The 12,746-nt window shown below is 45.0% G+C and overlaps 1 protein-coding gene across 3 annotated transcripts in view; it reads left to right on the top strand.

Annotated features, from left to right (window-relative positions):
- The window catches only part of MMEL1 (membrane metalloendopeptidase like 1), an 82,415-nt gene that overhangs the window by 29,503 nt on the left and 40,166 nt on the right, over positions 1-12,746 (top strand). For all 3 annotated transcript variants that reach the window (XM_090023770.1, XM_090023769.1, XM_090023768.1), the window contains exons 3-4: positions 9,582-9,641; positions 12,044-12,205. In XM_090023770.1, the coding sequence (XP_089879896.1) occupies positions 9,582-9,641; positions 12,044-12,205 (222 nt within the window). The remainder of the gene's footprint in view (positions 1-9,581; positions 9,642-12,043; positions 12,206-12,746) is intronic.

Genomic DNA, 12,746 nt, shown 5'->3' with positions numbered 1-12,746 from the left:
GAACTGGCTGTTTGAAGAGACCCTGGAAAACTCATCTGTTTCATGTGGACTCATAACCTCCAAGGTACTCATTGAGACAAACCCCAAAACGTGGCTGAGGCTTGTTAAACAAATATCACAGAGCTGAATATATTCTTGGAAGTGATCCTCGTCTCACACCAATCTCCCTGACAGTGGTATTCATAAGGATTAGTCAGTTAGTGTTTCTAAAGTTAGATCGCCCCAATATAAACAAGGGCAAATTATTATAATTATTCTATTGCAAATACACTTCTTCCAACTGGCAAAGGCATTTAAGCTTAGGTTTTAACTGATTGTTACTCTCTCAAAATGGCTGTGGCCTGGTTATGATTATAATGTTTCATACTACACATTTTTTATCCAGTAAAGTTATATTATTCGTAGACATTAGGGCTGGAAGGGACCACAGAATATCATTGAGTCCATAGAAATGTTTTTGTTTCTATGATGTCTGATCATAAAGCAGAAAACTGAAATATCAGGTTTGTGCCAGATTTCAATCAAATCCCACCTCCCTCTTTTTGTTATTTATTTTAGACATAGTTCTTTGATAGTCACAAATAGAGCTATAATTAATTGGTATTTTCTGTCCTTCCCAATGGGTTTGCATGATCAGAATCCTATCTTGAAATGGTCTGGCTTTAAACAAGCCCAAATGGAGAAGATAAAATGCCTCCAAACATCTGTGTTCCTCAAATATTTTATGGGTTGCATTTTGCTATTGAAGGACTTAACTGAGAAAGCAAGACCAAAGTTTGCGTCTCACAGTAATGGTGCAATCTTTCAAATAATATTTTGTTTCTTTCTTCTGGTGATCCCAAAGCATGTCACAGTATCCATGAACCTGATTTTCCCTACTCACTATTACCCCCATGTAATTCAATGGGAGTTACACATATGTGGCAACAGGAGCCCAACCCTCTCCCTCATTGGGACATCACCTCTTACAGTGAAAAGTAAATAGAAAGTGTGTGCAAAGGCTCCATCTCTACTTGACTGGTGGTTTACACACATTGCACTGCCATTGCCCTGGTGTAAACAAGGACACAAGCTCCAAGGTGGTATCAGAGGAGAACAGGGTCCCTGGGGTCTGGTAAGACCAGCACTGCACATCTTTGATGTGGTTTGTCCTGTTTGTTTTAACCTATTTCACTCTTTTACATACACCTCCTATTTCCCCAGTACTGGAGATTCCAACAGCCTCTAGGCCTTGTTACACATCGCACTGAGCACGTGCAAACTGCTCCTATAATGCTAATGTCTGAGCATTCAAGCAGTGCTAAGTGCTTTTGCATCACAGTAAAGTTAGGCCTTTTCCAGCGGCAAGTATCTCCAGATTGTGTTACCTCCATCTCTTGAGTTAATGTCAAACTGCTCCATGGAGGTAATATGATCAGGAGATTCCAGTGGTGGGGAGGAGGAAGGGGCAGCAACAAAACTGTTTGTTGTGCTCCCACCCTTCCCACCCATCAGCGCCTTACTGGCTTAGGGCTCCTGAGCAGGGCAGGGGCTGGGACCCACTCCCATGCTGTGCCTGTGTCACTCCCTGCCACACTGCCAGCCTCACTGGAGCCTTGAACTAGCTCTAATGTCATCTCAGGGCTGAGACTGAAAATGAATGGATTCAAGCCGGTTCAAGACTGGTGCAGTACTGTGATCTATATATAGACTGTAGTAAGCACTAACTTGTGGCTGCTCAGAAAACTAAGTCATATTAATACTTATTGGGTGCATCTATATTTTCATTAATGCATTTTTGCCACTCTGAATTAAATTTAGTACCTCTAATGTGAAATACTAACTAAATACGCAGTAGGCTGCCCTAATATGCAGTGGCAAAAGGCATGCTTTTTTAGTGATGCTTAATGCCCAATAGCCTAATTTTCCTGTGCATTAGCGTATTAGGGTGTTTTTGCTGTGACATTTTAATGTGCAGTAAAATGGGCTACTGTGCATTAAAGCACATGTGTAGATGCACCCACTAGGATCAGCTTCAGAACAAGACTCATGGGTAAAAGCCTGTTGCATCCCTGTGAGCAAGGGACCTCAACGGACCCCAGCTGGGACCCTTTCCTGACCCCCCAATGCAGAGCCAGGATGTACGTGGGGCCTGCAATGGATGGGCATTAGCTAGGTGCGGGAGACAGTTGAGTGGAGCTGAGGAGGGTCATGCTGCCCACGGCTCCCACTTAGCCCAGCCCCCTAGGGAGCCACGCAGCCAGAGCCACATAAACAGGTGTACTCTGGGCCCTAGCACACAAGTTAGCACAGGAATTCATGGAGGAGGGCACGCAGGAGGGGCGTGAGGCTCTAGACAGCAAGTCTGAAAAGAAGGGTCAGCACAGCAGTAGCCTGGACTACTACCTGTGTGATGGTGGTGACGTGCTTCACCCGAAAGATCTCCTCACCCCGGTACCACTGTGGCTTCCATCCAGACAGAGCCCCTGGCTCTGGGCTGGGGGGACTGCCTGGCATGAATGCAGGCACCTGGGTTCAGGAGAAAAGACATCCCTCCTTGTGGGGTGTGCTCTGCATTACAGTCCCTAGAGTGCCAGATAGGGGAGCTCCAGGCTGCAGTGCAGAGGCTACATGCCATCAGGGATAGCGAAGAGGAGATTGATACCTACTGCCAGGCTCTTCACCTGAGGAATGAGGATGGAAGAACAAGGAAGGCTAGCAGGACGAGGGCAGACAAGAGGAGCCCCCGTGAGGTCCAGCCAAGGGTTGCTTGGACAAAGTTAGTCTCCAGCCCCAAGGCCCCCTGGCATCAGGGTCACCGTCCCCCCTGGAACTCCACAACAGCTATAAACCCCTCGCAGCAACATCAGCAAAGCCAGCAGAGTTGCTGACTCCAGTACTTGAGGAAGGAAGGCAACCAGCAACCACACCTAAGATGAAACGCAGGGTGGCTGTTGTGGGTGACTCCCTCTTGAGGGGGACAGAGGGTGCAATCTGCTGCCACAACCCCTTAGCCCATGAGGTCTGCTGCCTCCCAGGGGCCTGTATCCGTGATGTAGCTGAGAGGATCCCGAAACTTATCCAGCCTTCTGACCACTACCCCAGGCTCCTCATCCATGTGGGCACAAATGACCTGGCTCGGAGCAATCCGGGCTGGGTCATGAGTAACTACAGGGCTCTGAGTGCTGGGCTTAGAGGGTCAGGGGCACAAGTGGTTTTCTCTTCAATCCTCCCGGTTATGGGTCATGGGCACAGGAGGAAGAGATGTACTGAAGGGGTAACAGAAAACTGAGGCGTTGGTGCCCCTCTGAAGGCTTCAGCTTCTTCAATCACAGTCTGCACCTCAGGGAGAGAGGCAGTGGTCTGCTGGGAAAAGACGGCCTCCACCTCACCCCAGTGAGAAAGAAGCTTTTATCAGCCAGTTTGGTTGACCTGCTTGACAAAGCTTTAAACTAAGCTCTCTGGGGGATGGGCAAACAACCATCAGCACAAGCCCAGAAAAAAATAAGCACATAATCAGCAGATCAGAAAATATAGTCGAACTTACTCCTACCCCAGCCCATGGACAGGACTCTCCTAAGTGTACAGAGAAGCCCAGGGCTTCCAATGGCAGGCTCATCTGCCTGTACACTAATGCCAGGAGTATGGGGAACCAACAAGAGGAACTGGTCCTCCTTCTAAGCAATAAGAAACATGATCTCATAGGGATAATGGAGACCTGGTGGGACTCCACCTATGACTGGGCCACAGGTATAAATGGCTATACCTTGTACAGGATAGATCATGCTGGGAGGAAGGGTGGGAGTGTAGCTCTCTGTCAAGGAGCAATACACTTCCCTACTAGCTGGCATTGGCATCCAAGGAGAACAACTTGAAATCCTCTGGGTTAGAATATGGGGAGAACATGGTGAAGGGGATATAACCATAGGAGTCTATTACAGACATCCTAACCAGGAGGAAGAGCTTGAACCAGGAGGAAGATTTCAACCACCCTGGCATCTCATGGGAGGAGCATTCAGCCAAATCTAATCAGTTGCATAGCTTCCTCACCTGCACTGACAAGCTCTGATTCAAGAAGTCCATGGGCCCACAAGAAGTGAGGCACTGGTAGATCTGGTTCTGGCCAAAGGGGATGATCTAATGAGCAACCTGAGGATTGAAGGGAAGCTTGGCAACAGTGATCACGAGTTGATCACCTTCCTTGTCCATTGCAAAGCTGGCCAATCACTCAGCAATGCAGAAATCCTCGACTTCAGGAAAACTGACTTCCACAACCTCAAAAGGTTGGTTGTCAAGGCCCTGAAAGATCATGATCTGACAGGGAAGGGAGTCCAGGATGAGTGGTGGCTCCTTCAGGACACAATCCTAAAAGCTCAAGGAAAGTTCATTCCAGCCCACAGGAAAGGTAGTAAAAGGGCTGGGAAACCCCCTTGGCAAAACAGGGAACTCATGGACCTCCTTAAATCTTAAAAGAGAGGTCTATAAGGGTTGGAAGATCGGAAATACCTCTAAGGACTATTATGCGTCACTGGCCCACACCTGTAGGGAGTGGACAAGAAAAGCCAAGGCCAAAACTGAGCTCAAGCTGGCTACGGGAATCAAGGACTATAAAAAGTCCTTCAGATATGTAGCAAGTCAAAAGAAAAATAAAGGCAATGTTGAACACCTGCTGAATCAAATGGGGCAGCTGACAACAGACACCCAGGAAAAAGCTAATCTCCTCAATGATTACTTTGTGTCAGTTTTTCACCAGCCCAAGGGGATTCACCCTGCCTGACAAGACTCAGGACTACAAGTGTACAGGTGGCCATACACCTACATTTGGTGGAGACCTTGTGAGAGAACATCCATAAATCAGCAGGCCCTGATGAAATGCACCCAAGACTGCTAAAAGAGTTGGCTGGCATCTTAGCTCAACCATTGGTGTGGATATTGAAGAACTCATGGTGCTTGGGACAGGTTTGTGAAGAGGGCCAATGTGGTACCAATATTCAAGAAAGGAAGGAAGGAAAATCCAGGGAACTACAGACCAATCAGTTTGACCCCAATTCCTGGGAAGATCTTGGAGAAAATTATCCAACAATCTGATGATCTCATGAGGTCCCTTCCAGCCCTAATGTCTATAAAATCTAAATTTGACACATGGTATGTGTAACATATAAGGCCCTCTGTTTGCTGCTTCTTCACTCAAAGGTGGAGTCAGCTTTTCTGGAAAACTGTTTGCATCTGAAAAGGGCCAAACATTTTCTGTAGAGAAGCTGTGCACTGCAGGAAGTGTGTGTATGACAATGAGCTCAGTTCCAAGTTTATGCAAAATGCAAGAAACCTAACATGACATGAAGCTTTGAATTTTGCAAAAGCTTTTGGCCCCTCCCTAGCTCATACCCCCAGGCCTCTGCTACAGTTACCTGACCCAAATGCAAGGTGGTTTTCTGATGTGCATATTCCCCCCCAGTGCACTTGGTTAGGCCCTGTATGCTACATTCCTGGTCAGAATGGGTGCTGTTTATGTTACTTCCACTGAGAAACTTCAAAGCCCTCTTTTCCTTCACACCATTTTAGTTCTACCTGAATTACAGTCACTGTGGGTGTGTCTACACATGAAATTAATATGCCTGAATAAACTCTGGTGCAATTTGCACCAGAGTTTATTATCCCAGAGTTTATTGCTTCCCAGGAGCAGTGCTTACACATGCGCCTGGGATTGCTACTTGTTGAGCCCAGGCATCACAGCCCTGGCTGGCAGGGAGCCCAGGGGGAGCCTAGGGCCCAGCCCCAGCTCAATGTGCTGTGAAGGTGCTGACTGAGACATTTGGGTGCTACAATGCAGGGTTAACCAGCAGGCAGCCCTATTACTGTAGCACCCTCATGCCCCAGCCAGCCCCAGCCACCATCTACACGTGTGTTGCAGCAGAGTAAATAACTCTACCATAGGATAGTAATTTTGTTGGGCATTACTATCCTACAGTAGAGTCAATTAGTTTATTCCAGCTTAATAGTACTGCACATGTAGATGGTGACGCTTTCTGCAGAGCTGATTAGTCAACTCCGCAATAAAGCATGCATGTAGTTTCCCTCTATGCTTGCTTTCTTATCAAACACTTGTTTTTGGCTTCCTGCACCACAAACATTATTGCATTTTAATAAGAAAAACAAAAAGAAAAAGGAAAGTAGGCTTCAAGTCAGTTCAGTCCATTTGGAAAGCCCTTTCCCTCTTGTAAGGGCCTTGGAGATCTTTTACCCAGCCTAAAGTAGCCAAGTGAAAATAAAACCCAGATTACACCAGGAAAAGCACTTGCTTAGAACAGATCCCATCCAGACATTGCTGGACATTAGGCAATTTGGGGAGTTGGCCAAGTTCTGTAACATACCAAACAGCCCCAACTCCAGCGAACTTTGCATCCAGATTCCAGGTTCACAGCCTGGGCCCATTCCTAATGATTACGTACTATAAAGAACAATGCCCATCATGGTAAAGGCACCTCCCTTTACCAGGCGATCTCAAAGCAATGCTAATGAAAGGATTGCTTCACTGGCACAGCCATGAACATTACACTGTCCATTTTACACATGGAATACTTGACACAAGGGCATATCTGGCAAATCTCACACCTCTGCAAATAGCCAACCTCAAAGGCCATGCACCAGTTAAGCCCAGTTGTGAGGGCTTCATCAAGCTGTAAGTGATTCACCCATGTTGTGAAGGCCTCAGACCTGGAGTATTTTCACTGAAGGGGCTGAGAAAGAAACCAAGCATCCAAAAGCGTCCTGCTTTCCAGCCCCCTGTGGGTGTTGTTAAATGTTATTTTTCCCATATATTAAAAGCTCTTCAGATGGAAATGTCCACATGTTAAGGAAGGAAAAGATGAGCTAAGTGGGCTCCGAGCATCTCACAGATAATCCTCTCTGAGCAAGGATTATCTTTAGCTCCTCTTAGGCAATTCACGCCGCTGTAAAATTAGACTTCTCCATAGGACCAATACAAATTGGGAGCAGTCCTCCAGCATCTCAGGAGGTGCCACTCTCGGCCTCCACCACATAAATGATATATCCTCTGGAGCATTACTGCTCTGGAGTGACAGCTGGAGAGAGCAGGCACCTGAGGGTGGCAGTCCCAAAGAAGGCAAGAATCCCACTGCCCCCACTTCTCCCCTGTGCTCAGAGGCATGTCCTCTCCCCACCCCCAGCTCCATTCCCTGTTCCACGCTCACTCATCTCCCCCAGAGCTCACCCCCTGCCCCTACTGGGGCTCCTCTCTGCCTCCAGGCTTTCTGCTCACATGTGGCTGGCAGTGCTGTCCCAGGGGTGAGGGAAGCTCCTGTCCCACTTCAGCGGCTGTGCAGGGGCTGGGCTCAGCCTGAAAGGTGGCAGAGACAGTGGCAGCAGACAGCTGGGGAGCTGGCAGAGAGAGGAAACCTACCCATCCACTGCTGCCACAGCTGCTGCTGCTCTCCAAGCTAAGCAAAACCCTCATGCAGCCCCTGGAGTGGGGCAGGAGCTTCTCTCACCCCTAAGACAGCAGTGGCAGCTGCAGGTGAGCTAGGAGGAGTCCAGGGGGAGACAGGGCGAACTGGAGGCCAGCAAGGGACAAGGTGGATGAGATGTGAGTCATGAGGTCCAGAAGAAGGGGGAAGACCTGCTGGAAAGCTGTTGAGGAGTGGAGATTGGAAGCTCCTAGCCACACCCCTGCATGCCAGCCCTCTACAAATCCAACCCATGCAGGTCAGACAGGGTACTAACCCTTGCCATGCATTTTTTTATCTGTTAAACCATGCGGAAAGCAGAGTAGAACTGTTCTCCTGCAGTTCCACTGGGAACATCCTACCTACTGGGCGGGTCTACACGTGCATTTATGCTGGCTTCAATTTACTGTGCAATAAGTTACTGCACAGCAAGTGGGAATAGGCTGGCATCTACATGTGCAGGCATTAAAGTGCATTAATACTGTGTGTGGACTGACTGATGACTAAAGTTAGTCCCAAGTCAGTTCACACACACAGTGTTACTGCTCAGTAAGGCATCTACATGTATGTTACTGTGCAGTAACTAATAGGGTGTGAATTTGATATCGGCATGATGCAGGTATCAAATTTATGCTCAAGTCAGCATAAGTCACCATATTTACTGTGAGTACAGATGTGCGCATGTAGACACATGTCCATAGTGTGCAGTAATTTTGGTTACTGTGCAGTAAGTGTGCATGTGTAGACGCACCCGCTATCTCCTCTCCTAGGTGGCAGCAGCTCACATGTTATCAAACTCACTGGAAGGGCAGAGGTTGTTAGGTTTTGCACTTGGGAGAGATGTCTTGAGCTGGAACAAACAGAATTTTTTTATGGAACAAGTTTCTTTGCCTCCAGAGAAGGGCTCTTTGTAAAAGCAAAACAGACGAAGCAAGTGCACACCCTACTGCTTTCAGTGCAGCTTGTGCTACAGCTCTTAAATACACACGCAGCGGGGCTAGGGCTGATCTAGAACACACAGAGGTCAGTGGGAAATCTTCACTTGTCTTTGGATCAGGGAAGAGCAGCGAAGCTGAATCTGTAGCCTTTAGAACAAGCCATTTTAGAACCACACACACATATACAAGTGCAACAAGGATTCTGACATGTAAAGACTTGGGCAGGATTGATACATTTCTAATGTTAGCAATGCTTCTCCACTTGGTATGCAACAGAAGAGATCTCAGAGGTCATTACAACACAGAAGCAGTTCATTGACATGCTCAGCAAATTCTAAGAAAACAGTCAGGCCTCACGCTACAAGAGAAAGGCAAAACCCTCGTAGTCTGACCTAGGGGGAAAACTCCTTCCAGGCCCCAAACATAGTGACTGGTGTGACCTTGGGCAGAACCCTCCAACCAGGAAGCTCTGGGGTTTTTAAGTACCAGCAGGAGCATCAGTCTACCCTAGTACAATTCAGTTAAAGCCTCACGGTGTCCTATCCATCTGGTTGTAAAGTCTTCAAGTAAGGTCTCTGCTGTACAGCAAATTAAGGAACCACCCACTGCAGCAGGCAAGGGCACGCATTGCATTGTTTGTCTACTCTTTTTGCCCTGGAACAGTCAGAAACATTTTGGTTTTCCATTCAGTTTTACAGCTCAAAGCCATTGCAAAACCAAGAATCTGGAGATGGCCTTTGCTCTCTGAAAACCTTTCCAAACAGATGTGGCTTTGAAAGCCAATAAAACAATATATTTTTATGATGCTCTGAGCTACCAGCCCCAAGGTGTCCATGGCCATTGTCCATTTTATCATAAAAGACTGTCTGAGAGACCAGGGAAGACATTAGGATTGAACTACACTAGTACCTTACAGCATGCCTGGGACATACTGGCAAGACACTGAGGTTTTTTTTCTATGCCCCTGCCCTCACCAAGCCTATTCTTTAGCTAAATAAAGGGCTTCAGTCTTCAGAACGATCATTCTGGCAACTTTCACCAGCCCTAGAATTCACTTACTTTACAATAACAGAACAAGACAAGTCTTTTTAGATTAACTTGATTGAGGCTGGACGACTAGCGCATGTCAGAAATGCTGTGCTGTTTCATTCAGAAATGTGCAGTATTATTATATGTCTTATGTTTTAATTCCTCCCCACAGATGCAAATTATGGTACCAATTCAGGCAACGTATGCACCACACCTGGATGTGTTACAGCAGGTAATGTTTCTTGCCAGGGAAGCTTGCTGTAGAGGGAAACGTCTGGCTCCATTAATAATGCTAGCATTGTCTAAGGTTTGTTTCAGTCCTGAGTGGTATTTTAAAAGCACAGAAGAAATTTAGAGTCATGAGGTCCCAGTGATTTTCAGTGGGGCTTTAAAGCACAAGTGCATGTTATAGGACTTGAATATATTTGTGTTCTTTGAGAATTCCACCACTGGATTAAAACTAGTCAATCCTCTTGTACCTTAATTATATCTGACAAATCAGGTAAGCAAATATTTGTTCAGAGTAATTTTAAATAATACAAGAAAAAAACATAAAAGGGAAAAAAGATAGTTTTCTGGGAACACCCCTGTATATCTCTACATATTTCCATACGGTTCTCCAATTTCTACTGAATACAGGACTGTTTGTGAATGTGGAGCAATAATAAATTATGCAAGAGAACTTTGTGTTGTGGATTAGAAATCAGATCTGCTGTATGGCTTAGAAAATAATATTTACCAAAGATGGCTGCATAACTTGAACATTCAAGATTTCAAACAGGGGATCACTGAACATAAACTTACTCATACTAATACACATTGGCAGAAAAAAAATGTTAGCATAATACCCAAGTAGCTCATTTTCATCAAATAAGTCTAATTACTTTGATATTTAAGATTATTCTGCATAGTCAATGTAACTATAAATGTAATTCACATCTTAGCTTGGCTTTAATCAAATGTTGCGAAAGTTGATGTTACTTGCCAAAGTTCTTTATAAAAGTCTGGATATTTTTCAAAGGCCATTATTGTACCATGGTCTTACATCATGATTACAAGAAATAATCATTAAATGTACTTTTCACAGAGATTCAGTAATAATGTGGTCATTAAATCAAGCAGTTTTTTAGTCTATCTTTATTATATGCAAGTGGAATCTGCAAAAAGTTAGAATGATGTAACTTTTGGGAAGAAGGAATAATAACTACAGAATAAGTAAACACATGCAAATACTTGTAATAACATCCACAGAAAATTGGTGCATTCAACTCAGTTTGGAACAAAGTTAGACAAAAGTGACACACTATATTAACAATAAATGGCAAAATACTCTTTTTCAAAATCTGAGGGAAAAAATAAGAGCTTTTACTCAATAGTTAAAGAAGAAGAATATTACTGGACTCAAGAGATCTGGGTTCTATCCCTACCTTTGAGACTGGCCTACAGTGAAACCTTGGTAAATCATTTAATTTCTGTCTTGATTTCCCACCATGAAATAATTGCACTTTTGTGCTGTGGTGTGAGATCTGCAGACAAGCCCTATATAACAGCTACACCATGCTAGTATAGTGTTATATTATAGCACAGTGTCAGTAGTAAAGGAAAATGGCAAGGATGGTCAGTGGCTTCTTGGCTTTGGCTTAAGTCAGGGAGCTGCAGGCCAAGTGATTTCAGCTACAGGCAGTCTTCGGACTTACGACACAATTGGTTCCTGAAAATCGCGTCTTAAGTCAAAACGTTGCAACTCAGAACCAATTTTTTCATAAGAAACAATGTTATAAATGGGGGATTGGCTCCTGAACCAAGGCCCAATACCCTATTTTCACCAAAAATATCCCAGAATTTTGTACTCAATCAATTATAGATGAGTAATATAGCTACATTAATGTATTTATATTGTAAATAGCAATCATATTGATTTGGAAGGACTTCTTTGAGGAGACTTTGATAGACTTTTTGAAAGGCTCTTGGTTGGACTTTTTGAAGGGTTCACGGCTGGAGTCTTCTCAGGAGTCTCGGCTGCAGGTTTTTCTGGAGTCTTGTCTGCTTTCTTAAAGAAAGTACCCAAGGAAGTTTGGACAGACGTTCTCCAGGGAGATGAGTGATGCAGCGAACTTGTTCACTGATGTGGCATCGCATCGGATCAAGCATTATAAAGTCTAAACTGATGTCATAAAGTTGAAACAGGGTGTCAATTTATTAACGTTGTAAGTGTAAAACGTAACTCAAAATGTTGTAAGTCGAGGACTGCCTGTACCTAAGAAAAGGCACAGCAATCCCCTCCAAAGACCTTGCTTGCAATTCTGATTGTTGTTCATAAGGACTTGTCTTTGCATTGTCATCAAGGGTGGTTCTTTGGAACCATTCAGAGGAGTTTTGTGGTGGTGTTTGCTGCTGCACGTTGTGCAGGCAAGACCATCTAAATCTCCATTTTTGCAATTGCTTTTGTCCATTGCTTCTTTTCCTCTGCCTTGTGGACCCAGTCCCATGACACTAGGATGTCATCCCAAATGAGACACATGTGCAAGATCTGTTCAGCAGGCCACCTTCTTGGTAATTTGGGAGAATTTTTGAGTTTTACATGCAGCTTGAAATATCCTGTGGAAATCACCTCTATGGTTTTGTGCATCATAGCTGCTAGGATAATTCAGAACATGGATCCAACCACTGAGCCATGCAACAACTTCTACCAGTATGCCTGTGGGGGCTGGCTAAACCGGCATGTCATCCCAGAAACCAGCTCAAGATACAGCATTTTTGACATCCTGAGGGATGAACTGGAAATCATCCTGAAAGGTAAAACTGGGAGGGCATTAAAACATGTACATGAAACGTCAAGACAGGGCATCAGGACTTTAGCCCAATAATGATGTTGATACCTAACATTATTCCCTGAACTCCAAAACAATGGGCCTTATTATTAAAAAGATAAAGAAAGAAGTTTGGGAGATAAGTCCAGGCACAACTTCCACAGAACAAACTAGATCCTCCTTTAGGAGCCAGCAGCATATCTTTAAAGTGCATAGATTTATATCAGCTGAGGATCTAGCCTACTGTATGCGTCTTCGAGCAATGACGACACATGAAATTTTGTCTGGTACAGTACAGCCAGCAAGGGGGTGCCATTTAATACAGAAGTATTTACACTATCAAAAAATTATGGCAGCAGCTCATTTCAAAAGGCAATATTTATTGGCATTGGTGTTTATCATTTGGATTAACATAGCACCTAAGAGCCCCAGTCATAGCTCATGCCCCACTGTGCTAAGTGCTGGTCCATCATAGAGCCAAAAGCATGCCCCTGACTGTACGGACTCATAATCCAAGCTGCGTTCAC

Source organism: Crocodylus siamensis, chromosome 12 (genome assembly GCF_052110815.1).
Source record: "Crocodylus siamensis isolate JL-2025a chromosome 12, ASM5211081v1, whole genome shotgun sequence".
NCBI classification, from domain to species: domain Eukaryota; kingdom Metazoa; phylum Chordata; order Crocodylia; family Crocodylidae; genus Crocodylus; species Crocodylus siamensis.
The sequence above is the reverse complement of the archived record's forward strand: the minus strand, read 5'-3'. Positions and strand labels throughout refer to the sequence as shown.